Source organism: Eleutherodactylus coqui, chromosome 1 (assembly GCF_035609145.1).
Source record: "Eleutherodactylus coqui strain aEleCoq1 chromosome 1, aEleCoq1.hap1, whole genome shotgun sequence".
In the NCBI taxonomy this organism is placed as follows: Eukaryota; Metazoa; Chordata; class Amphibia; order Anura; family Eleutherodactylidae; genus Eleutherodactylus; species Eleutherodactylus coqui.
Genome location: NC_089837.1, coordinates 512,039,253 through 512,065,204, shown reverse-complemented (window position 1 = coordinate 512,065,204; position 25,952 = coordinate 512,039,253). Strand labels below are relative to the sequence as shown.

General features: G+C 43.3%; 1 protein-coding gene across 2 annotated transcripts in view; it reads left to right on the top strand.

Annotated features, from left to right (window-relative positions):
• The window catches only part of LOC136614463 (leucine-rich colipase-like protein 1), a 168,840-nt gene that overhangs the window by 38,560 nt on the left and 104,328 nt on the right, over window positions 1–25,952 (top strand). For both annotated transcript variants that reach the window (XM_066594115.1, XM_066594114.1), the window contains exon 3: window positions 24,493–24,615. In XM_066594115.1, the coding sequence (XP_066450212.1) occupies window positions 24,493–24,615 (123 nt within the window). The remainder of the gene's footprint in view (window positions 1–24,492; window positions 24,616–25,952) is intronic.

Sequence of the window (25,952 nt, the reverse complement as noted above, 5' to 3'; positions counted from 1 at the left end):
TATATTAATAAATCTACTGCAGTTATAATCTGCTATCTTTTGTCCCGACGAACGCAAAAGCAGCTTTTTTCTTTTTATTTATTGCTTCTATGTTACTCTTACTGGGGTCTGATTATACTGCTACTACTGAAATGTTACAAACGCTGTGCTCTCCCTACACTGCTGCCGTGGAAATGTGAATCTGCTGCTTTGCCCATACTGCTTCTACATTACTGTTACTGGGGCCTGTCTATACTGCTACTACTGAAATCTTACCAATACTATGCTCTCCCTACACTCCTGCCAGGGAAATGTGAATCTGCTGCTTTGCCCATACTGCTTCAACGTAAATCTTACTGGGGCCTGTCTATACTCCTACTACTGAAATCTTACCAATACTATGCTCTCCCTACACTGCTGCCAGGGAAATGTGAATCTGCTGCTTTGCCCATACTGCTTCAACGTTACTGTTACTGGGGTCTGTCTGCACTGCTGGAACTGAAAGGTGACTGGGGCATGTCGCAACTGATACTACTGAAATGTTACTGGGGTCTGTCAATACTGCTGGAACTGAAATGTTACTGGGGTCTGTCTATACCGATACTACTGAACTGTTACTGGGGTCTGTCTATACTGATACTACTGAAATGTTTCTGGGGTCTGTGTATACTGCTGCAAATGAAATGTTAGTGGGGTCTGTCATCACTGCTGCCAGTGAAATGTTACAGGGGTTTGTGCATACTCTTACCGCTGAAATGTTACTAATTCTCGGCTCTGCCTATACTGCTGCTACTGCAATGTTACAGGGTAGTGGAAAAAGGAGGCTTCCCAAAGACATGATGGTGGCGAGGCCGCGCTACTAGGTTCCACAGGCGCGACAACTTTTCAGTGACGCGGTCACTGGGAAGGTGCATATAACCACAGGACACGTACTGCCTCAAAACTCACCCGTCCTCCTCCTCCAACAATGAAAACATTCTTGGCCGAAGCCCACCTGCATTTAATCTGACGTTAGCTCTGCTGTCCAGGGCACTGCAATGGGATCTTTTTATGTACCGCCGGTGGGTTCCAGGGAGCCACCCATGCTGTCGATCCACAGGGACTTCACATAGAGGATTTGTACCTGCCTGTGTCTATGTATTAAAAACTTCGGTCAGGTTGGGACATGCAGTGTGGGCTGAAGCCCACCTGCATTTAATCAGACGTTACCTCAGCTGTGCTAGGCAATGCAATGGGATTTATGTACCGCCGGTGGCTTCCTAGGACCCTCCCATGCTGGCGGTCCACACAGACTTCACTTAGGGAGTTGTAGCTGCCTGTGTATACTTATAAAAAACTCCAGTCTGACTGGGGCATGCAGTGTGGGCCGAAGCCCACCTGCATGTAATCTGACGTTAGCTTTGCTGTCCAGGGCACTGCAATGGGATATATTTATGTACCGCCGGTGGCTTCCTGGGACCCACCTATGCTGTCGGTCCACACAGAGTTGTAACTGCATGTGTCTACTTATAGAGAACCCCAGTCTGACTGGGGCATGCAGTGTGGGCCGAAGCGCATCTGCATTAAACCTGACGTTACCTCAGCTATGCTGGGCATTGCAATGGGATATATTTATGTACCGCCGGTGGGTTCCAGGGAGCCACCCATGCTGTGGGTCCACAGGGAATTCACATTGGGGATTTGTACCTGCCTGTGTCTATGAATCAAAAACCCCGGTCAGGTTGGGGCATGCAGTGTGGGCCGAAGCCCACCTGCATGTAATCTGACGTTAGCTTTGCTGTTCAGGGCACTGCAATGGGATATATTTATGTACCGCCGGTGGCTTCCTGGGACCCACCCATGCTGTCGGTCCACACAGAGTTGTACCTGCCTGTGTCTACTTATAAAAAACCCCAGTCTGACTGCGGCATGCAGTGTGGGCCGAAGCCCACCTGCATTTAATCTGACGTTAGCTCTGCTGTCCAGGGCACTGTAATGGGATACATTTATAAACAGCCAGTGGGTTCCAGAGAGCCACCCATGCTGTGGGTGCACACGGAATTCCCATTGCGGAGTTGTACCTGCCTGTAACTATTTATAAAAAAACCCGGTCAGACTGGGGCATGCAGTGTGGGCCGAAGCCCACCTGTATTTAATCTGACGTTAGCTCCACTATCCGGGGCCCTGCATTGGGACAAAGTACAGGAGCAATACAGCGCGTAATGAGACGTGCACAGCTACGCTAGCATTGGAGTCCGCTGTAGGCCTGCAATTGCTGAGGGTTTATGCAGAGGCCTATGTCCTGGGTGCAGTAAAAGTCTGCTACCTGCCTAGGATTGCTGAAGCTGTGGGCCCAGGCCTATGTCGTGGGCGCAGTGCAAGTCTGCCATGTTTGGCCGCTCAGATCAATTTTTTGTTCATGTCTTGGGTTTCCTAGGACACACCTATGCTGTTGGTGCAAACTTAGTTCCCATCGCGGTGTTTGACCTGTCTGGCACAAAGACACTGACTGACTTGGGTAGGGGGCAGAGCGCAGACAGCTTTCCCCTTGCAGTGTCGATTGAGCTATGCGACACCTTGACAGAATGAATACTGTGTGGCACATGGATTCCCCATTGCTATGCCCACGTTTGCAGCTCCTGACGGACGTGGCACAGGATTGGATTTCTCATTGCTTCTGTACAGCATTGTGGGCTACCGCCCCGCCCCTTTTAAAGAGGATCGCTGCCTGGCCCTGCCAACCCTCTACAGTGTGTGTCTCCGGTATCTCCTCATGGCAGACGCACTTATAAATAGACATGAAGGTGGTGTGGCTATGAGGCCAGCGTGTGGCATGATGAGGGCACCTGAAGGCTGCGCAGGGATACTTTGGTGTGCGCTGTGGACACTGGGTCGTGAGGAGGGGTTGGGCAGCATGTAACCCAGGAGAAGAGGCAGTGGTGTGTCCCGCAGGCAGTGCTTGTGCTTGGTTGGAGGTAGTGGCTTACTAAAGAGGGTTTGTCCAAAGTAAAAATTTTAAGGGGGGGGGCACTCTTGGCGCTATTGCGGCTTAATAGTGGGACTTGAGAACCTGAAATGCAGCCCAGCATGTTGCCCCTCGCCTGCCCTATCCGTTTCTGTGTCGTTTCCATCACTTTCGTAGGCTTTGCAGATTTTCACCAATGAAAACCTTAGAGAGCATCGGCGATATACAAAAATGCTTGAGTCGCCCATTTACTTCAATGGGGTTCGTTACTGGAAACAAACCCTCAAGCATCGCGGAAAGTTCGACTCGAGCAACGAGCACCCGAGCATTTTGGTGCTCGCTCATCTCTAATAGCAGCCAATCATGGCACAGCTTTCATGTAACTTCAGCATTCTCAATATCCAGCAATTGTCTTGTGAAACGTTCGGCGGATGCATCATTTTGTAGTTGAACACACATCCTGTTGCTCGTAATGCCTTTTGCTTTCGTGCTTGTAATGGAAATAAAATGATCTTTGTCTGGGGGGCATAACTGTCGATGATGCTCGCACGTGCGCCACCTATCGTAGGATAGTTGTACTATGCCAGTAATCTTCCCAGGAGTGTACGCAACAACTTCCCAAAGTTTCATGGCGATTGGATGAATGGTGTAGTAATGCATAAAGGACAGACAGACAGACATTCATTTTTATATATATAGATGACATCAGGAAGTAAGAGAATTTGATTCCGTACGTAAAATTTGGACGCTAATTCTTGTGCGCTTAGAATTGAATAATCGAGTTGGGACCTATTAACTTTTCCTGTTTATGACATAATCAATGCTCGTGCTAAATTTCAAGTTTCTATGACATTGAGAAGTGAGAAAATTAGATTCCGTACATTAAATTTGGGTGCTAATTCTTTCGTGCTTAGAATTAAATAATCGAGTTGGGACCCATTAACTTTTCCTATTTATGACATAATCAATGCACATGCCAAATGTCAAGTTTCTATGACATGGGGAAGTGAAAGAATTAGATTCCGTATGTAAATTTTGGACGCTAATTATTTTACGCTTAGAATTAACCCCTTCATGACATGGCCTATTTTGGGCTTAAGGACACAACAATTTTTGGCGGATTTTCTTCTCCGTTTATCAAAAGTCATAACTTTTTTATTTTTCCGTCGACGTGGCCGTATAAGGGCTTGTTTTTTGCGTGGCGAACTGTAGTTTTTATTGGTGCCACTTTTGGGTACATAGACTATATTGTAAAACTTTTTAAAATTTTTTATGATAGCAGGGAGAGAAAACGCATCAATTCTACCATAGATTTTTTTTTTTTTTTTTTACAGCGTTAATCATGCAGCATAAATGAGACATTCCATTTTTTCTGCGTGTCAGTACGGTTACAACGATACCAAAATTCCTACATTTTTTTTAGGTTTTCCCACTTTTCTGCAATAAAACCCCTTTTTTTTGGAAATCTTTTTTTCTATTCTAAATTGCTGCATTCGAAGTCCTGAAACTTTTTTATTTTTTGATGTACGGCACTCTTTGAGGGCTTATTTTTTGCGAGATGAGCTGTAGTTTTTACTGGTACCATTCTGGGGTACATATGGCTTTTTTGATCACTTTTATTGCGTTTTTAGTGAGGCAAAATGCTAAAAATTAGGATTTTGCCTCAGTTTTTTAGCGTTTTTTTTTTTTGCATTTTTTTCCGTGCACAGTCAAAAGCATGTTCAACTTATTGTATGCATCGTTACGGAAGCGACAATACCAAATATGTGGGGTTTTAATTTTTTTTTACCTCTTTTTATGCTAATCTGAGAGAAAGCATAAAAAATGTTTTTTTACTCTTTTTTTAACATTTTTTTAAATTCATTTTTTTAATGTTTGTTTTTTTTTACACTGTTTGTGTCCCTCTGAGGGACTTTAACCACTGCCCTGATGATCGCTGTCATAAGGCATGGCAGAGCTACTGCTCTGCCATGCCTTATCGCTTATACAGCGATCTCAGGCATAGGCAATACAGGACGCCAGTGTCTGGCGTCCGGTTGCCATGGTGACAGGCCAGGCTCTCGCGATGATATCGCGAGTTCCGGCTGGAGACACAGAGTGAGCGCGATCCCTCTGTGAACTCTTTCCCTGCCGCGATCTACTTAGATCGCGGCAGGGAAGGGGTTAACAGCGGGGGGGCATCTCCGATGCCCCCCGCTGTTGCAGCGGGACGCCGTCTGTGACTGACAGCCGGCTCCCGCTGCGGGATAGCGCGTGATCATATGTGATCCCGCGCTATCTCCAGGACGTAAGTTTACGTCCTGTTGCGGGAAGTACCAGGCTGCCAGGACGTAAACTTACGCCCTGCAGCGGGAAGGGGTTAAATAATCGGGTTGGGACCCATTAGCTTTTCCTATATATGACAATCAATGCTCGTGCCAAATTTTATGTTTTTACGACATCGAGAAGTGAGAGAATTAGTGGCAATGATGGACAACGAACGATCTACATGGGGGGGGCGTAACTGTCGACGACGCTCGCACGCGCGCCATTTATCATAGGATAGATGTACTATGCCTATAATCTTCCCAGGAGTGTACTCAACAACTTCCCAAAGTTTCATGGCGATCGGATGAATGGTGTAGTACCGCATAAAAGACAAACAGACAACAGACACACGCATACATTCAATTTTATATATATAGACTAGCTTACCCGTCGCGCGTTGCTGCGAAGACAGACAGACATACATTCGTTTTTATATATCTAGATAACAACCAATCACAGCCTAGTTTTTTTAGGTTACCTCAGTGGTATAATATATAACAACCAATCACAGCGCAGCTTTCATGTTACCTCAGCTTTATAATATATAACACCCAATCACAGCGCAGCTTATATGTTACCTCAGCAGTATAAAATATAACAACCAATCACAGTGCAGCTTTCATGTTACCTCAGCGGTATAATATATAACAACCAATCACAGCGCAGCTTTCATGTTACGTCAGCAGTAAGAGAAATAACAACCAATCACAGCGCAACTTTTATTCTGCCTCAGCAATATAAAAAATAGCAACGAATCACAGTGCAGCATTCTTTTTACCTCAGCGGTATAATATATAGCAACCAATCACAGCGCAGCTTTTATTTTACCTCAGCATTCTCAATATCCAGCAATTGTCTTGCGAATAGTTCGGCGGATGCATCATTTTGTAGTTGAACACGCATCCCGTTGCTCGTAATGCCTTTTGCTTATGTGCTTGAGATGGAAATCAAACGATCTTTGTCTGGGGGGGCATAACTGTCGATGACGCTCGCACGCACCCCACCTATCGTAGGATAGTTGTACTAAGCCAGTAATCTTCCCAGGAGTGTACTCAACAACTTCCCATTAACTTTTCCTATTTATAACATAATCAATGCTTGTGCCAAATTTCACGTTTCTATGGCACCGGAAAGTGAGAAAATTACATTCTGTACGTAAAATTTGGACGCCAATTCTTTTGCGCATAGAACTGAATAATCGAGTTGGGACCCATTAACTTTTCCTATTTATAACATAATCAATGCTCATGTCAAATTTCAAGTTTCTATTACATTGGGAAGCGAGAGAATTCGATTCCGTACGTAAAATTTGGACGCTAATTTTTTTGCGCATAGGATTGAATAATCGAGTTGGGACCGATTAGCTTTTCCTATTTATGACATATTCAATGCCCGTGCCAAATTTTGAGTTTCTATGAGATTGGAAAGCGAGAAAATTAGATTATGTACGCAAAATTTGGACGCTAATTCTTTTGCGCATAGAATTGAATAATCGAGTTGGGACCCATTAGCGTTTCCTATTTCTGACATATTCAATGCCCGTGCCAAATTTCGAGTTTCTATGACATTGGAAAGCGAGAAAATTAGATTATGTACGTAAAATTTGGACGCTAATTCTTTTCGCATAGAATTGAATAATCGAGTTGGGACCCATTAGTGTTTCCTATTTATGGCATATTCAATGCCCGTGACAAATTTCAAGTTTCTATGTGAGAAAATTTCATTCCGTACGCAAAATTTGGACGCTAACTCTTTTGCACATAGAATTGAATAATCGAGTTGGGACCCATTAACTTTTCCTATTTATGACATAATCAATGCTCGTGCCAAATTTCACGTTTCTATGACACCGGAAAGTGAGAAAATTAGTGGCAATGATGGAAATCGAACAATCTACGTGGGGGGGTCGTAACTGTCGACGACGCACGCACTCGCGCCATTTATCGTAGCATAAATGTACTATGCCTATAATCTTCCCAGGAGTGTACTCAACAACTTCCCAAAGTTTCATGGTGATCGGATGAATGGTGTAGTAGCGCATAAAGGACAAACAGACAGACAGACACACACACACACAGACAGACAGACATTAAATTTTATATATATAGATGACATCAGGAAGTGAGAGAATTAGATTCCGTACGTAAAATTTGGACGCTAATTCTTTTGCACCTAGAATTGAATAATCGAGTTGGGACCCATTAACTTTTTCTATTTATGACATAATCAATGCTCGTGCCAAATTACATCGGGAAGTGAGAGAATTAGATTCCGTACATAAAATTTGGATGCTAATTCTTTTGCGCTTAGAATTGAATAATCGAGTTGGGACCTATTAACTTTTCCTATTTATGACATAATCAATGCTCTTGCCAAATTTCCTGTTTCTACAACATCGGGAAGTGAGAGAATTAGTGGCAGTAATGGAATGTCATAGAAACTTGAAATTTGGCACGAGCATTGATTATGTCATAAATAGGAAAAGCTTTGGGTCCCAACTCGATTATTTAATTCTAAGTGCACAAGAATTAGCATCCAAATTTTACGTACGGAATGTAATTCTCTCACGTTCCCGTGACATAGAAACGTGAAATTTGGAACCGGCATTGATTATGTCATAAATAGGAAAAGCTAATAGGTCCCAACTCGATTTTTCCATTTTAGCGCAACAGAACTAGCGTCCAAATTTTACGTACGGAATCTAATTCTCTTACTTCTTGATGTAATAGAAAGTTGAAATTTGCCACGAGCATTGATTATGTCATAAATAGGAAAAGCTATTGGGTCCCAACTCGATTATTGAATTCTATGCGCAAAATAATTAGCGTCCAAATTTTACATACGTAATGTAATTCTCCACTTTCCCGTGTCATAGAAACATGAAATTTGGAACGGGCATTGATTATTATGTTATAAATAGGAAAAGTTAATTGGTCCCAACTCAATTATTTAATTCTATGCACCAAAGAATTAGCCTCCAAATTTTAAGTATGTAATCTAATTCTCTCACTTCCCGATGTCATAAAAACTTGAAATTTGGCACGAGCATTGAATATGTTATAAATAGGAAAAGTTAATGGGTCCCAACTCGATTGTTCAATTCTAAGCGCAAATGAATTAGCATCCACATATTACGTACGAAATCTAATTCTCTCACTTTCCAATGTCATTTGGCACGAGCATTGAATATGTTATAAATAGGAAAAGTTAATGGGTCCCAACTCAAAAATCAAAAATGTTAAGATTGCTGGGAGTGCTTTTTTGGTATTTGTTGTCAGTATTAGGAGATCATTAGCAAAGGCTGCAATGGTGTGTTTGACCTTTCAGACTTTTAATCCAATTTCTTATCTTATTTTTTGAAGTACTGTTTCAATCATCAAAACAAATAGGGTGAGTGAAAGTGGGCAACCTTGCCTGGTGCTGTTTTAGAATGCAAAGAGTTTTGACAAAGTGTCATTGACCCCCTCTTTGACTGTGGGCTTCAAGTATAGGCAGAAGATAGCTGAAATTACTTGCATTGGGCCACCAAATCTATACAAGGTACCTCTCATGTAGTTCCAGGTAACTCTAAAAAAAAATTTTTTCAGTATCCGCGCTAAGTAGAACAAGAGGGATCTTCAGCCTAGCATAGTTTATTGCCTGTATGATGTGAGATATGTTGAACTTTCCTTCCCTATTTGGGACACATCTCACTTGGTCAGGATGTATAAGTTTAGTGAGAAAGGCTAATATTCTATGTGTGATACGTTTTTGCCCACAATTTAAGGTCAGTTTTCAGTAGGGAGATTGGTATATAATTACTGCATAATTCTGGGATTATGTCCTCCTTGGGGATTAGGGAGATGAATGCTTCTAAAGATTGTTTGGGAAGGGATTTACAAAATTGGAGAAATGGTGGGAGATGAATTCTGGAGATTTTTTTTAATAATAACATATAGGGAATCCATCTGGTCCTGGCTTTTCCCATTGGGAATTGATGAGAGAACCTTTTAGATCTCTGGAGCTATTAATGGGTTGAGTAACTGTGCTTTGACCTCTTCCGTAAACTCAGGAAGAGTTATTGAATCTGGAAAAGGGATGTTGGCAGATGAGATTGCAGATAGGGAGTCAGGGAGGGAAATATTTGTTAATTATACAAAGCTTCATAGTAAGTTCAGAATTATTTGGTGATCTCTGTGGTAGCTGTAACTGTATTAGTTGCGGGGGATTGGATTTTGTAGATGATCGTGGCTTTAGAGCCTTTGGCTCCATGTGCATATATTTTGAATTTAGAGAGTTGAAATGTTTTAGCAACTTTAACAATTAGTAGATCCCTTAATTTGTTTCTAAGACTATTAAGGTCAGTTAGCACATCAGAGTTTATGGACTTTTTGTATAGATTATCTGCCCTAGAAATTTGGGATAGAATGGAGTTAATTTCAAGTTCTCTTTGTTTTTAAATTCTGGATCCCATAGCAATCAACTCGCCTTTTTGCATTTCCCAGACTACTGGAGTGGAGCTTTCTGGCCTATCATTTAGTTTACATAGCCCCTCCAATTTCTCTGAGAGTAGAGTATCGTGTTTCTCATCTGCAGTGAGTGTAGGATTGAGTTGCCAGGTCCATTCTTTAGCTGGTAGTTCTTGCACTGAAATTTTCAAAGAAATTGGAGTGTGATCTAAAATTGTAATTGAGCCCACCTCCAGTCCAGTGACCATTTGTATAAATGTTTCACAGATGAACAGGTAGTCAATCCTGTGTAATGAGTCATGAATATGTGAGCAGTATAGCCTTTGGTTTCAGGATTGATTGCTCTCGATGCATCTTTAAGATGATAGTCTGAAAGAGTAATTTTGGTCAAACATTCATTTTGTCTTGAGAAGCGAGGTAAAAGGGGAGGGGGAGGAGGAAACCGAGTCACCACTGCACGTTATGTCCAAGAGCTATGATCATCAACTACCTGTTACCATGAAATCGGTCAGGGACCACAGGTGGCAGTGGCACAGTTCACCACGGCGTTCTGGGATGGTGTTGCGCCCACGTTCGGGTCGGCGCGCGGCAGCTCCATGCTCCGGTGTGCGGGTGCGGAGTGTGTGAGTTATAGTGGCTGGCTGGGAGCTCCCGTCAGCAAGCTTGATTAGACTCCAACCAATGGGTGGATTCTCCTGAATATAGTCTTGCAGCTGCTGATAGCAGTTGCCAGTTATTGGTTCCGTTCCCTCTGTGTCTGACTTCAGTCCTGCTCCTGTGAAAGTTACCTTGTCTCGATCCAGCGCTGCTTATGTTCTGTGGTTTTCCTGTCATGTTGGTTTATCCTATTGGCCTAGCCTGTCGGTGCTAGTAAGTTGTTATCTGCATAGGCAGTGTAGGGTCAGTGTTGGCGGCCTGGACCTGTCCACCTTTGGGACTACCTCCAGGAAGGAACATTGGCGTGGGTGAGGGACAGGGAGTCCCGCGCCATGCAAACCTATGCATACAACTAGTACTGTAACATAATAACTGCCCCCCCCCCCTCCCAGAAAATATAAATAAATATATATATATATTTTCCTGTGTTTTTTTTAGGTGGGATTCACGGTGTTAATGGAGTCCAACAATATGATTACCGGTCAGATTCGTGACCTGGCCGGGATGGTTCAGGACCTGTCAGGGCATCTCAGCCATCATGAGCAGCATTTGGTTGTGCCCGCTCATCCAGTATCTGAACCTAAATGCCCATTACCCGAGGTTCTTGGGGGACGGGAAAAAATTCTTTGTCTTCCGGGAGGCTTGTAAGTTGTTTTTTCGCTTGCAGCCTCTGGATCCGAGCCCCAAAGGGTGGGGATTGTTATAATTCTGCTCAGAGAAGGGCCTCAGTCATGGGCCTATTCTTTACCAGCTGATTCCGCTTGTCTGCAGTTGGTAGGCTCTTTTTTTCATTGAGCTCGGGAATATTTTTGATGAACCCGATTGTGCAGGTTATGCAGTTAGTAAGTTGTTGGCCCTACACCAGGGTCACCAGTCTGCAGAAGAATATTGCTTTAGTTTCAAGCAGTATTCGGGTGAATCTGCATGGAATGACTGCAGGCTCAAAGATTAATTTTTGGTAGGCCTGTCTGACACAGTAAAAGATCTACTGCTGTCCCATCCGTCAGCCTCTACTTTGACTAAGCTAGAGTACCATCAAGAACGCGGTGCTAAGTCTCTGGTGACTTCTACAGCCTGTACCCCACTGTCAACCCTCGAAGCTGATTGTATGAAAGTGGACCGGTTGAGTTCTGAAAAACGGAGGCGGTTCCGGGTTTGCCAGGAAAGGCAGATACGGATGCAGCAGGAAAACTTTAGCTCCTAGGAGACTGTCGGGAGGGTCATCTAGGAGGTCAGGTACTCCCTAAATTACTGGTGCCTTGTAGTGTGTCTTACAAGGCTTTTCACAGGGTGGGACAGGCATTTATTGATTCTGGGTCAGCCACGAACCTTATCCATTTGCCGTTCATAAAACCACTGTTATCAAGTTTAACCACGTTAGGTTTGCCGATCCACTTTACAAGTATCGATGCAACCCATCTGTCCTCAGGGGTAGTGCAGTGGAGGACACCAGAACTTTGGTTCATGGTGGGCGCATTACATTCGGAGGTTATTTCATTTCTAGTCATGGAGAAGATGTCCGTCGATATCGTTCTGGAATTGCCGTGGCTAAGGACGCACAATCCTCAGTTTGATTGGACTACTTTGGAGCTAGTTCAGTGTGGAGAGTGCTGTCAGGATAATCTAGCGCCTGTTACATTGTGCTCTACCGATACTATTAGTATTCCGGTTGATTTACAGGATTTTCAAGATGTGTTTTCTAAGAAGCTTTCCGAGGTATTATCCCCACACTGCAAATGGGATTGTAGGATTGATCTGGTACTGGATAGTCCCATCCCTAAGGGAGCCAAATTTAATCTGTTGGGTAGGGAGCATGAGGCTCTTAAATCCTATATTTCAGAGACTTTAGCCAAGGAACATATCAGACCATCAAAGTCACCACCTGGAGCCTTATGTTGACTATTGGGTTTTAAACAAGATCACCATAAAAAAAATCAGTGCTCGCTCCCTCTGATCCCTGATCTGTTGAATCAGGTGGTGGGAGCACACTGGTTCTTCAAGCTTGACCTTCGGGGAGCTTATAATCTTATACATATTAAGTCTGGTAACGAGTGGAAGACCGCGTTCAACACCCCATTGGGGCACTTCGAGTGTCTGGTTATGCCCTTCGGGTTATTCAACGCCCCTGCGGTTTTTCAGGGGTCGATGAACGCGGTCTTCCACGATTATCTAGGGGATTTTATGGTTGCCTATTTTGACGACATGTTGGTGTACTCGTCGGATTGGGACACGCATGTCAGACATCTCCATTTAGTGTTAGAGCTGCTAAGGGAGTACCAATTGTATGTTAAATTCTGTGCTCATTCCTTGGGTATATCGTTACCCCAACTGATATGTGTATGGAGTCAGACAAGGTTGCGGCAATCACACAATGGGCTAAACCAGATAATTTGAAGGCTCTTCAGCACTTTCTTGGATTTGCTAACTTTTACAGAAAATTGATCAGGAATTTTTCAGTGATTGCACAACCGCTGACTGATCTCACGAAAAAAGGAGCAGGCGTGACTTCGTGGTCTCCGGAAGCTTCAGAAGCGTTTGAGCAACTTAAGAGGGCTTTTTCCACTGCATCGGTGCTTGCTCAGCCTGACATTCAGAAACCCTTTTTTGAGGAGGTAGACACTTCGGAGGTTGGGGTGGGGCAGTCCTCTCCCCCCAATTCAGGGTCATTCAGGGTATAGTCCGTGTGCCTTCTTTTCCTGTAAATTCAGTAGCGCCAAGCACAACTACGATGTTGGGAACAGGGAACTGTTGGCAATAAAATGGGCATATGAAAAATGGCGTCATCTTCTGGAGGCGGCTCGACACCAGGTGACTGTCTTCACCGATCACAAGAACTTAGTGCATCTTGAGAATGGTAAGAGTCCTAATGCGCAGCAAGTCAGGTGGGCGCTTTTCTTCTCGAGATTCAATTTTAGTCATGTACCTGCCGGGAGAAAAAAAATGTGGAAGCTGACACCCTATCCAGCTTTTTCGGGACTTCGGAGGTTAAGGACTCTTCTCAAGAAGTCATCCTCCAGCGCGGTGTTGTGGTAGCAGCCCTGACACGGAACCTTCTGGCTCAGCTTCAGGAATGTCAAAGAGAAGCCCTGGAGGGGGTTCCGGCAGGGAAGTTACTTGTACCGAGGTCTCTGCGGTTGTTAGTTCTGGAAGAGTCTCATTCCTCCGTTTTTGCATTGAATTGTTGTTCAGCTTGTGCACGTGGTAAGAGTCGTCGTAAGAGCCCTGAGGGACCGTTAATGCCGGTGTCAGTACCTGGTAGTCCATGGCCGGATGTGTCCATGGATTTTGTCACTGACCTGCCTCTGTAACAAGGTTGTTCCACCATTTTGTTTGTTGTTGACAGGTTCTCGAAAATGGCGCATTTTGTTGCTTTAAAAAAATTGCCATGTGAGGCTGAATTAGTGAAGACTTTCATTAGAGAGATTATAAGATTGCATGGAATACCGGTCAATATAGTTTCGGATCGGGGGGGAGCAATTTGTGGCCCAATTTTGGAGGGCCTTCTGTAAAAACTTGGGAACATCTCTGTCTTTCTCATCAACGTTTCATCCACATACAAGTGGGCAAACGGAACGTAAAAATCAAGACCTAGTACAAGACTTGCGTCTTTTTGTGGGCTAGAGGGTCAGTCGGTGGGTAGAGTTTTTACCTTTAGTTGAATTTGCCATAAATAAATCGTATCAGTTCTGCGACAGGGGTGTCACCTTTCTTCTGTGTGTTTGGTCGGCATCCCCGGTTCCTGACTTCCATTCCAGTACCTACAGCTTGCCCCACTGTTGATGTTGTTACTAGTAAGTTGCGGGATGTTTGGAATGGTGTACACAAGAATCTGGAGGAAGCAAGTGGTCGTATGCAACTACATAGTTGTAAAAGGTCCACTGTGCTGGAGCCATTTGAGGTCGGTCAGAAGGTCTATCTGTCCACGAAGAATTTAACCCTTTCCAATCCAAATTGTATCCTGGTTTTCCTAGGGTGCTTACTCTTTTTCTGCTGTTATACAATGGTGCTATATGCTGGCTAAAGCCAGTACTGCATGAGGTGACACGTTGGATAGGCTCTGACAGCAGAGACGCTGGCAATATACAGGAAGAGAACCCAGACGGATTTCTTCCAACATCAGAGCTGTACGGCCTTAAATCATAATGTCTTCACAGGTCAGACAATGGATTGGAAAGGGTTAAAATTAAAGCTCCCTCGGTAAAGATTGTGCCGCGTTTTATCGGTCTCTTTGCGATAACGTCACTGATTAATCCTCTAGCTTGAGAGTTGGATTTACCGAGTTCTTGGAGGGTGCATAGGGTGTTTCATAAATTTCTCTTGAAGTTGCTTATCCCTCCGGTGGACACTAATGGGAGAAGTGATTGTTGTAGAAGTTGTATCCATAATACTTTCCAAGTGACTGCTAAAACCAGACTGCAAATTAAGGTCAGGTGGTGGGTGATGTTGGGAGTCCTCAGTTAAGTTGCTCAATGGTTTGGTATCAAAGACCAACACCGCAGCTGTGTTTGATGGGGGCTGTAGTATAGATGGGGTTTGTGGTTTGCAAAACAACTAGGGTGGAGAGTGTTATCTGCGGTGCTTGGTAGATTACTTAGTGGCCTGATGCCACAACACAAACACTTCAATAGCAACTGATAGCCACTCTGGTACAGATGGGGGGCTCATAACCAAACACTTCAACAGTATCCGATAGGAGTTGTATTGCAGGCGAATATGTATTTACCCACTATATAACAGTGCCCAATGGGAGCTGCAGCAAAAATGGAAATTGTGGTCATGCACTTTAACAGGTTCAAAGAGAGCTGTAGTATAGTTGAAGATAGTAGTGAATCCCCTCAACAGTGTCAGACAAGAGTTGTAGTACAATTGGGACTTGCAGTCAAATACCTTACTAGGGAATGGTGTGAGCTGTATCACAATGAAGTTTGTAGTCAAGCACCTCAACAGTGTCCAATAGGAGTTGTAGTACAGATAGGGATAATAGTTAAACACCTCACCAGTGTCTGATGGGAGCTGTAGAACAGATTGGGCTTGAGTCAAAAAACCTCAGTAGTACCTGGTGGGCGTTGTGGTATAATTGGGATTAATAGACCAACACCCCAGCAGTGCCAGGTGGGAGCTGTAGTATGGATGGTGTTTGTAACAAACTTCACCAGTGATTAATGGGAGTTGTAGCCAAGATGGGAAAGTAGTCAAACACCTCAGAACTGCCTGATGGAAGCTAAAGCACAGAAGAAGTCTGGGGTCATGCATCTTAGCAGTGTCCGGTGAGAGTTTTAGTACAGTTAAAGTTTGTATTTAAACACTTCAGAATTGTAAGACAGGAGTTCTAGTACAGATGGAGTTTGTAGTGCCACTTCTAAATCTCTCCTGTCTTCATCAATGTGTCAGGGAGCCCAGCAAGTAAAAGGAATGGCAGGAAGGTTGTCTCCACTACTCCTAGTTGGGTTAAGAGTTTGCAATGGAGAGCCCCTCTCTTCACCTCTGTCTTCTGTTATCTCCCTCACTTCTCTCTCTCCCCATGTGCTGTAGCCCCCTCTCCACACTCTCTCAACTTCTCCTTCCCACTGACCTTGCGTTGCTCTGTAACTTTATATGGGACTAGATGGTGTGTTGTCCCTCCACCACTCTGCATCCAAGATGATGGCTAAAGGTAAGATGGTGGACAGAGATGGTCACAGTGTTTGTGCCACACTCAGGCCTCCGGTGAAAGCCTCCACTCCAGAGTACAGGTGGTGGTGCAGGAGATAGCATACCCTAGTCCAGTAGCTGGTCAGGCCTGTTTCAGACTCTAGCAAATATTCAGAGCGCCCTGCACCAGGCCGCCTCCACAGTATGGTCCCTTGTAGGCATAGACAAGGTCCTCAGCCATGCCAAGGACAGAGGTTCACCTCCGACTGGGCAGAGGGTGTCAATTAAGGAGGTGCAGATCGTTTTCCATGAGTATATGCGTCTAGTGAATCTCTTCCCGTCCGATGCGGTCAAAAAACAAATTCGGGTTTGCACTGGCCTCAGCTGGCTGTGGAAGGCCCTAACCTTGCTTCATTGGACAGAGGGGAAATCCAGCTCCTACAAGGTTCTTTATGTATTGGAGAGGTCTGAGTGGGGATAAGGCTGACCTTCTGGAGCAAGGAAACGAAATGATGTTTGTAGAGCAGGGTCAGCAGGGTTTAGCAGCACACATCTTCTTCTCTTGGTATTTAATCTAAGCTCCCTGCGATTTGTATATTTTAATCTGTTTAAGGTGGTTCTGCATTTCCTCCTGGGTTACACGGTGAAATTTAGTAAAGAGTTTACTTTATTAGTCTGCATCTCATCTGACATTTCTTTTTCCTAAGTGAATACACTGGACAAAAGAACGATTTAATAGATTTGATTTCTCGCCACCACGCTCTACAAATTTTTCTTTCATTATTTTTTTAAGGGCCAATACTTTTAATATTAATCTTTTTACTATTTTTTTTATTTATTTCCTTATAGGGTTTTAATGTTTCTTCACTGTCTTCTTGTTTCAGTACTTTAAATGCTTTCTTTCTGTGATTTCCCCCTTTGCAACTTTATTGAGCCACAATGGTTTTCTCCTTATCCCTTAACGCTTTTATTCCTGTTAGGTATGAACCGCCTACAGGGAGTATTTAGTCCGCTGAAAGTGGGGGAAAATACTCCATTGCACTCAGCGACCAAAAGATCAAAGATGAATCTTCCCGCTCATCAATGGAGGACCCCATACCCTCCCTAGACTCTGCTTCAGCACGTCCTATGAAGCTGGAAACTACTGCAGCTTCCCTCTCTGATTCACTATTACCCCAAATTCAGCTAATGCTGAAAAAAAGGATTTTCACAAATCTCTAACGGCATAACCTCCAAACTCACCAAAGAGATCCGAGACCTCGGATACCAAACAGCTGCGCTGGAAGACCACATGGATAATGCAACTACAGTCTTTGAGTCCCACGAAAAAGAAGTCGAGCAGATACAGAAGGAAATCTTCATCCTCCACGACAAGTGGGATGATGCTGAAAACAGAGCTCGTAGAGACAACCTACGAATATGGGGCCTCCCAGAATCCATTGAAGATCTTCAATCCACCATAACAGACCTTTTCCAGGAATTATGCCCCAATATTCCTATAGAACAAATGGAGATGGACAGACTCCACAGAGCGTTAAGAGCCCGCAAGGCTGGGGGCCCACCAAGAGACATTGTCCTGAAAATGCACTACCACCGCTCTAAAGAACAACTGCTTAATATGGCTCGCTCCATCTCAAAGCTCTCCTTCCAGGGTCACTATTATCAATTATTCCCTGACCTGGCCCCTTCAATCCTTGCTAAAAGGACAGCCATCAAGCCCTATTTGGAAATTTTGCAGCAAAAGCGCATCCAGTATAGGTGGGGCTTCCCGTTTACGCTGACATTCCTCTTCCAAGCTAACACCCATACTATCCTGTCCCCGGATAGAGCTCGGCGCTGCTTTACGGACATGTGCTTCCAGCTCCCGGACCAGCAATCAGGTTCACCAGATGCATTGCAACCTTCTAGATCTCCCCGGAAACCAACGAGCAACTGTGAGCCATAATCTTGGGAGGTGCTGCCTCCTGCCATTCAAGTCAGACTGACCTTGAGGGTGCCTTTCCAAGAAAAGTATCCAACTCCAACTGAAGAGACTCCAACATCCTTAAATACATTGCTGGACATGTTATGACCATGCGTATACTTCCCTGTCTTCGAAGGCCTTTCCAACTCCTATGTTCCACAGGCAAACTTTATAGCCTCCTAATGAAACAGAAAATGCATGATTGACGCAGGCAACTCGGCAGCGATACCTTTATCACTTATGGACTAACTTCATATATGCATGTAGAATCGCCACTCCGCCGATAGAAGTAAAAAGAATGAAAAAACTACTGGAGTAAGGGAAATGGAAGGGTCTGCCAAATACTACCCATGGACTGGGATTCTGGTTATCTTTAGTTAATAGACTCTAGAATTTAGTTCTTGGGGCCTATACGCTCTATGCTACAAACCAACTCTTCTTTTCTAACTCTTTCCACCTTCTTCTCTTATTTATTTTTATTTTCTCCTTTCCTCTGCTTCTTCCTTTCCTCTCTACTATTTTTTATCCCCCCCCCCCCCCACCTCCTCATGCACTTGGTTCTCCTCTGAATATTTTATATAAAGCTTAAGAACGCCTCTTTGGCATTGTTGCCGTGTGTCGTTCCCACGTTGTAGTTGATGTTATGACCACCAAAACAGCTCTTACCATGCTAGTTACTTGTAATGTCTTAAATGTCTTCCATGTTGAATTTACAGGTCTGGCACCTTCTCTATATCGCTCCCACACCTCCTTCTCCCCACTCTCTCCCCCTCACTTTCTCCCCCTATTCTTCTCCCGTGGGGCTGGGTGTCCCAGATATCCAATGTTTATAGTTCTTTATATAACTGCCCATGAATTTAAAAATTATCTTGCACAATGTGCAGGGCTTTAATTCCCCCAATAAACGATCCAAAACTTTCTGCTATTATAAAAAAGTCCATGCCAATATTGTATGCTTGAAGAAATTTTTCCACTAATCCTTCCCCGCGTTCTCTCTTCACCCATTCCCATTTTTTTTCATCAACTGCTTCATCTAAAACAAAAACTGTCACAATATGCTTCAACCGGTTAGTCCCCTTTACTCACACATTATTTACACTGGGAAGAGCCCACTAACTAATTTTAAACATAAAATATAACTTTTATTCACTCTGTTAAAAATTGAGCTCACTGACAAACATACACAGATATATATCTATCTAAATGATCAATTTACGATCAGTAAAGTATCACACATCAACTATCTCTGACCCCGAAGGCCATTATCTATTACTCACAGGTATAATTCAACATGTCCCGGTAACCATTGTATCGTACTATACCCCAAATACCGGACAAATACATTTCCTTACAAAATTGTTTGAACTGGTAGAGACAAATAAATATGGGACGGTCATACTGTGAGGGGACTCAAATTGTATTTTGAACGCGGGCCTGGACAGAAACTCCATAACTCATCTGACACCTCTGCTGCCGCCCTAGAAATCCCTGTCACATAATCTTCGAGTATTGCTCACCCAGCACCACGTAGTCGATTTCTAGAGGGAAACCAACACTACCAAATATTTTATGCATTTTTCAGCCCCACACTCCCTATATAGAAGAATAGACCACATTCTAATATCTTCCTGCCACAAATAACCTGTACTAAAATTCTTTCCATTCCTTGGATGGACCACAGCCCAGTATCAATATCCATGCAGCTCTTTAATGTCAAAACGCACTAATACCACATGGGCCATTAATGATTCTCTTCTAGCACTACCCGAGGTACTGTCTCTGATAACACCACAATTAGAAGGATACTTTGCTATAAATAGCCCCTCCGCCTCCTCACCCATGTCACTGTGAGAGGCGCATAAGGTAGTCCTCCGCCCGGCGAAAGAGAGAGCGCCTATCCTGACAACTAGAATTAGAGCAAAAGGTTCTACAGTTAGAAGACAAGGCCAAAAATCACCCATCTTGGGAGAATTTAAGATTAATCTCTCAAGCTAGGACAGAACTAGACCTATGTATTTCAAAACTTGTTGAGTGCAAACTAAGATGGTCCTGCTGACACTTTTATGTGGTAAATAACAAACTGTCTACTCCCTTAGCCCGCAGGCTATGAGCCAGCGCTACGATAAGCCCTTTTTTAGGCTCCGCACTAGACATAATACAATCACGGCAAACCTATTCACTATAGTATCAGAGTTCAGACAACTTTTCGATAAGCTTTACTCCCAGTCACATCACCGATCCCCAGAACAGATAACCTCTTACTTTCACGATATCACATTTCCCATGCTTCCTAGCACATTCTTTGAACACTTGGCGGAAAAAATTATTCTAGAAGAAGTCATAGAAGCTATAAAAGCATTGAAAATTAATAAACACCTGGGACCGGATGGTTTCTCTTCTTCTTACTATAAAAATAAAATTTCCCCCATTCTGCACACATCTTGCAAATTACTTTAACGCCATCCGAGATGGATAGCAAATAGGTCAGACTTCTCTCTTGGCAGCTATCTCCATGATACCAAAGCCTGAAAGAGATTTGCTGGATAAATAGTACTACTATATCCTTAATTAATGTAGACATGAAGCTTCTTACTAAAATTTTGGCCTTTTTGGACGACAAGCTCCAGACAGCATACGTCGATTCACCCAACTCACCCACATTTGTCAAAATAGGGGCATTCCTGCAAAGTTGCTCTCCTTGGATTTGTACACTATAAGCTGGCCATATATGTTTTCAGTACTGGAACACTGGAAATTTCCCGCTGAATTCCTCACATGGCTACGTATTTTATATTCTTCCCCCAAAGCCTTTGTTCATTACAAGGGCTTTTGCTCAGATAACATCTCGATCCGGCGAGGCACAAGGCAGGGCTGTCCATTGTCCCCCCTCCTTTTCATTCTAGCGATAGAGTTATTAGCGATTAAAATTGGAAACAACCCTGACATCAGGTGAATTGAAATTGCCTATATTCACCATAAAATTAGCATGTTTGCTGATGATATATTGGCTATAATATCTTCTACCTATACCACTATCCTTAACCTAATGGCGGAACTGTCCAGGTTTGGGTCTCTGTCTGGCCTTATCATCAACAGCGCAAAGTCAAAAGCTTTCAACCACACATTACCCCCAGATATGGTCTCCCTACTCCAAACCAACTTCCCCTTTAAATGGATGATGGGGACATTGGGCTACTTGGGCATTAATTTAACAAGCTCCTACACCTCGCTATATGAGCAAAATTACATGCCACTCCTCTGTAAACTCATTCATTGATCCTTTTTTTTTTTAAATTAACTTTTATTGATAGATTTAAAATAATGCGCCTCAAAAGACATACAAGACACACAACATCTAGAACACAACAAGAAGAGCAAGAGTCCCAGAAGACCCCATCGATAGTGAAAAAATATCTCAACTGTTAATCACTAATCAGCCACATGAGGATGAACCAGTGGCTAGTGTTAGTTCTGATACAGAATATCTCTCACTTAGGACATGAGTGATGCTACTAGCTGATACAATTCTAGTTTTTTTCCTTAGAGGGACCCCTAATGATAGTGCTCGCTCTCGAATAAGGGTAGTCAAGGATTAGACCTAGTGATGTGGGAGTTATTAGTAATTGTTAGGATATTGATTCAGAATAACATATTTATGCTTGTAAGTGAAATGACTCAGTTCCAATCTCAAAGGAACTGGTCGGGTTCTGGTATTGGTTTGACGCATTTCCGTCAACTAAGTGACACATTAGGAACCCTAGATGATTAGGAACAAATTGCCAATAGAGTAGCAATTTGGACAGGTGATACAGACTGTATACGTCTTGTAGAAAAAGTAGAGCCGATACTGGCAAAGAGATGCTAACAAGAAGAGTCTCGTTGTGATACTGAATCACGCTACAAATGGAGAATTCTCCTATCAGGCTGTCCAAAGTAGATGGAACACACATTAATGTGGGTCCCTAATGACCAGGATTGTCATAGGGCCTGGGTCCATCCATGTGAAAATAGTGGACTAATAAGAAACCTTTGAGGAATAGCCCTCAAGTAGATTCCAGAGCTGAAAGTAGCTTAGCCCTTAGACGATTCTTATCACATCTGAGCCAATACTCAGCAGATAATAAGATAAAGTTTCATTAGCTTAATAAGTTCCCAAATGTAATGAGCCATACTCGATAAATACAAGACCTAGTCTAGGTAATAATAATAAATGTAGCCCAACTAGACCTAGCTAAGGAACCACAGACATGCCAGCATCTCCAGCCCAGAAAGTAGACTGGAGAGCAATGAAGCCAGTAAGTCCTAACAGCACTTTTAAGAGGCAATAAGAAGTACACCCCTAGGGGTGTGAGACAATGACAACCAATCAGGTAAGGCCCAGCCTGGAGAGCACGCCCCGATATGGGAGGATGCATAATATGTATAGAGTGGCATAGGTGGATCCCGGACTCTGTGACTGATTAAACGATAATAGTCCCATAGCTGGTGGCATGTAAGCAATATTGCCATGCTCAGACTACTTCTGGAAAGCTGGGGCCAATACCACATCTCATGGATTGGAAGAGTGAATTCCCCAAAAATGACATTTCTGCCTAAACTGCTTTACTTTTTCCGATACATGTACCTGGGCGCATCATGAAGATACTTCAGCAGATGACCCTTTGCTTTATTTGGAATAACTCTATTCCTATTGTGTCATGCTCTACTTTATACAGACATAGACTGCAGGGAGGATTGGGAGCTCCAAATATATTGAAATACTACCAAGCTGCCCAGGTGGCCCAACTAGCCCTCCTTCATTCCACAACCAATGTGCCTCTTTGGCTTGCTCTAGAGGCCATGGAATTACACCCTCTCACAGTGGACTCGATTTTGTGGACTACTCCGACTCCTAGACAACCTATCGCTAAACCCATTATAAAACATTCCCTAAAAATCTGGGATTCCATGAAGTACTCTGGGAAACTTATCTCCCCTCACTTACCCCTTCTACCATTTTTGCATACCTCCTTATTCCCACCAGGTCTTGACTCCCCACTGTCCTTTGAAAGTTGGACAAGCAAAGGTATATCCAAAATACACCACTTACTTTCATTAAATGATATAATTACATTCCCTGCCCTTCAGAAGTTTGGCCTACCATCTTCTGAAATATTCCACTATTTACTGCTCAAGAATTTCATAACCTCTCTTCTCAAAAACACAAACTCCCCATTAAAAACAACCCCCTTTGAAAAATTCTGTCTCAAATACCCACAAGCAAAAGGCCTTATCTCACAAATATATCCGGGCCGTGTACATACCTCCTATCGTTTGCAACTATCATATGTAGCAAAATGGGAGCGAGATATAGGTAACATTCTAAACAACGACGAATGGTTCCAGATTTGGAGATCAACCAATTGTGGTGCCCGCAATACACTGATGTTAGAAACATCGTATAAAATCCTATTATGCTGGTACTTAGTCCCTACAAGAATTGCTCACGCGGTTCCAGGTCATTCTAAAGACTGCTCCTCCCCAGAAAATATGTTTCACATATGGTGGTCCTGCACTCGAGTCAAAAGACTGTGGATTAGAGTATACTTCCTAATCTATACAGTAGCTAATCAAAACCTGCGTAAAAACCCATGGGAAGCCCTACTGAACAAAAGGATTGCAAATATATCTCCAAACTCTAGAAAGCTGATTTCGTTCTTCATCCTAGCCACAAAACAAACTATCGCTCGACCTTGGCAAAATACCTCACTGGTCTTCTCTGAGGTCAAATGCTGAATAAATTTGTACCTGATTAATGAGAAATTACCATCAATTTCAGAGGATAGGTATGACAGATTTCTGAATATTTGGACCCCATGGATAGATTACACCATCTCACCATCAGGCTGGCATCTCAACTGCACTATAAATACAAAGCCCGAAAGCTAACCTTGGGGATCCCGCCCCCCTTGGGTTGCTGCCCCATAAGAGAAGAACATCCCTCACCCCCTCGATACCCCACCCCAATACCTGCCTACCTCCCTCCTTTTCCCCTTCTGCAAGTTGGTCCTGGCCAGGCCAATGAGGTTTTTGAATCGTTTTTCAAACAAAACAACAAAGAAAGCTAGAGAAGAATCTGGCTATAATAGATTAGAATTGTACTATTACCACTAACCCAGCCAGCCTTGTACGCCTTCATACATTATCTCAATGTTATATTCCTTTGTAAAATGAAACATTTTTATTAAAAATTGTTAAAAAAAAAATGTTAGCCCTCTGTGATTTTTATGGATAACTTGCTCAGAAAAAAAATAAAGATTATTATTTTTAAAATTAAGATTGGGAAACCTAAAGCGAGATAAGTCTGCATGTCCCTGACTGCCTGCCATACATCCGCCACCAGGGCCACAGGATATTTATTTTGACATCTTTCAAGAGGCTTTGGTGACATATGGCAGATTTGACAACCCTGTCGTGTATCTGGGAGTTCTCCCCTTTGTCTGGGAGGCTCATGGACATTATGGAAGAGTTGACAAGCATGTAATAATCTTCACTGTCTTCTGTTTTGTCTGTTTTACATTTAGAACAATGGAAATCCATGTTTTCACAGTCACCAATGTAACAGCGGGTGTTGCCATCCTGGGAGCTCTGTATACCAAGCATTTTGTGTACCAAAATATGGTAAAACTCGGAAATGTCTCGGCCCGGTGAGTACCTGTAACCAGCTGTTGTCCTGGTTTCTCATCCACACACAGTATAAGGGCTCAGTCACACGGGCGTTTGTACGCACGTCTGTCAGTTGCATTTGCTGGCTGCATTTAAATAGAACCAATGCTTTTCAATGGGAGTGTGCACATGTGCGAATTTTAAATGAGCATAAACATACGTGGCAAAAATTATAGGACACCGGTTCGCAGAATGCATGTAACTGCGGCAAACGGGTGTTGTGTGTAAGTGAAACCCGTGGATGTGAAACACCTTGCGCTCAATGGGGCTGGCCCCATTGACCACAGGTGGAACCCCTGAATGTGACAGCATCCAGCTGTTTCACATCCAAGGAATCCCCTGCTGCAGCTGTCAGCCACAGCAGGGGATAGCGGGCAGCACACTTTTTCCCGCCGTGACGCCCGCTTCGGGGACGCAAATTTTTGAACGCATAACTGATGCATTCAAAAATTTGTGCGTCAAAATGCCCGTTTGACTGAGCCCTAAGGCGTCGTTTACACGGGTTTTAAACTGGCATATTCATGTTAGATTGTTCTGCCATGGTTATGTCCATTTAATCCATGGTAGAATATTGAAGTTATAGTTTGGAGTTCTGCTGTAGTCAATGGGGTAAATGCGCATTCGCCCGCCGGATCTGGTTTCCATGTGATTGTCATGTTAATTATTATTGCTGTAATGTTGATTTCAAAATCTGCATGAAAAAAATGTGTCCTATATGATCTACAGCCGGGATCAGCCTGCCAATTCATGGAATGCTAAAATGGTGTGAAATGGGCAGAAAATTGGGTGCAGAATCTGTATTTTAGGGTGACTACCCACTAGCGTTTTTTTTACTGCTAAATTTGCAGCGTTTTTTTTTTTCTGCAGGGGTCTATGAGCTATGGACTTGTAAAGCTAAAATCGCGATCGCACAAAATCGCGATTTCGCGGTAAATCGCGATTTTAACATTACAAGTCCCATAGACCCCTGCAGAAAAAAAAAAACCGCTGCGAATTTCACAGTGAAAAAAAATGCTAGTGGGTAGGAGCCCTAATTCAGAGGCAAAATACCCCATGAGAGCAAGAACTATAAGACATGTCTGTCTAAGTAACTATTTGCATTGCCCATAAAAAAAAAATCCTGAGCACTTTATCTTCTAACCTTACATCAAGCTGATCCTCTTTTATCCCTCCTGGAAATGTATAGCTGAATCCACTCTCGGAGTGCTTGTACATGTAGCATTAGTGCGCCGCGCACTTTTACTGCATATCACATTTCCAATGCAGTTTTTAGATGCATGGGTTTTACAGATACAAAATATTAAAACCTCGTTTCATC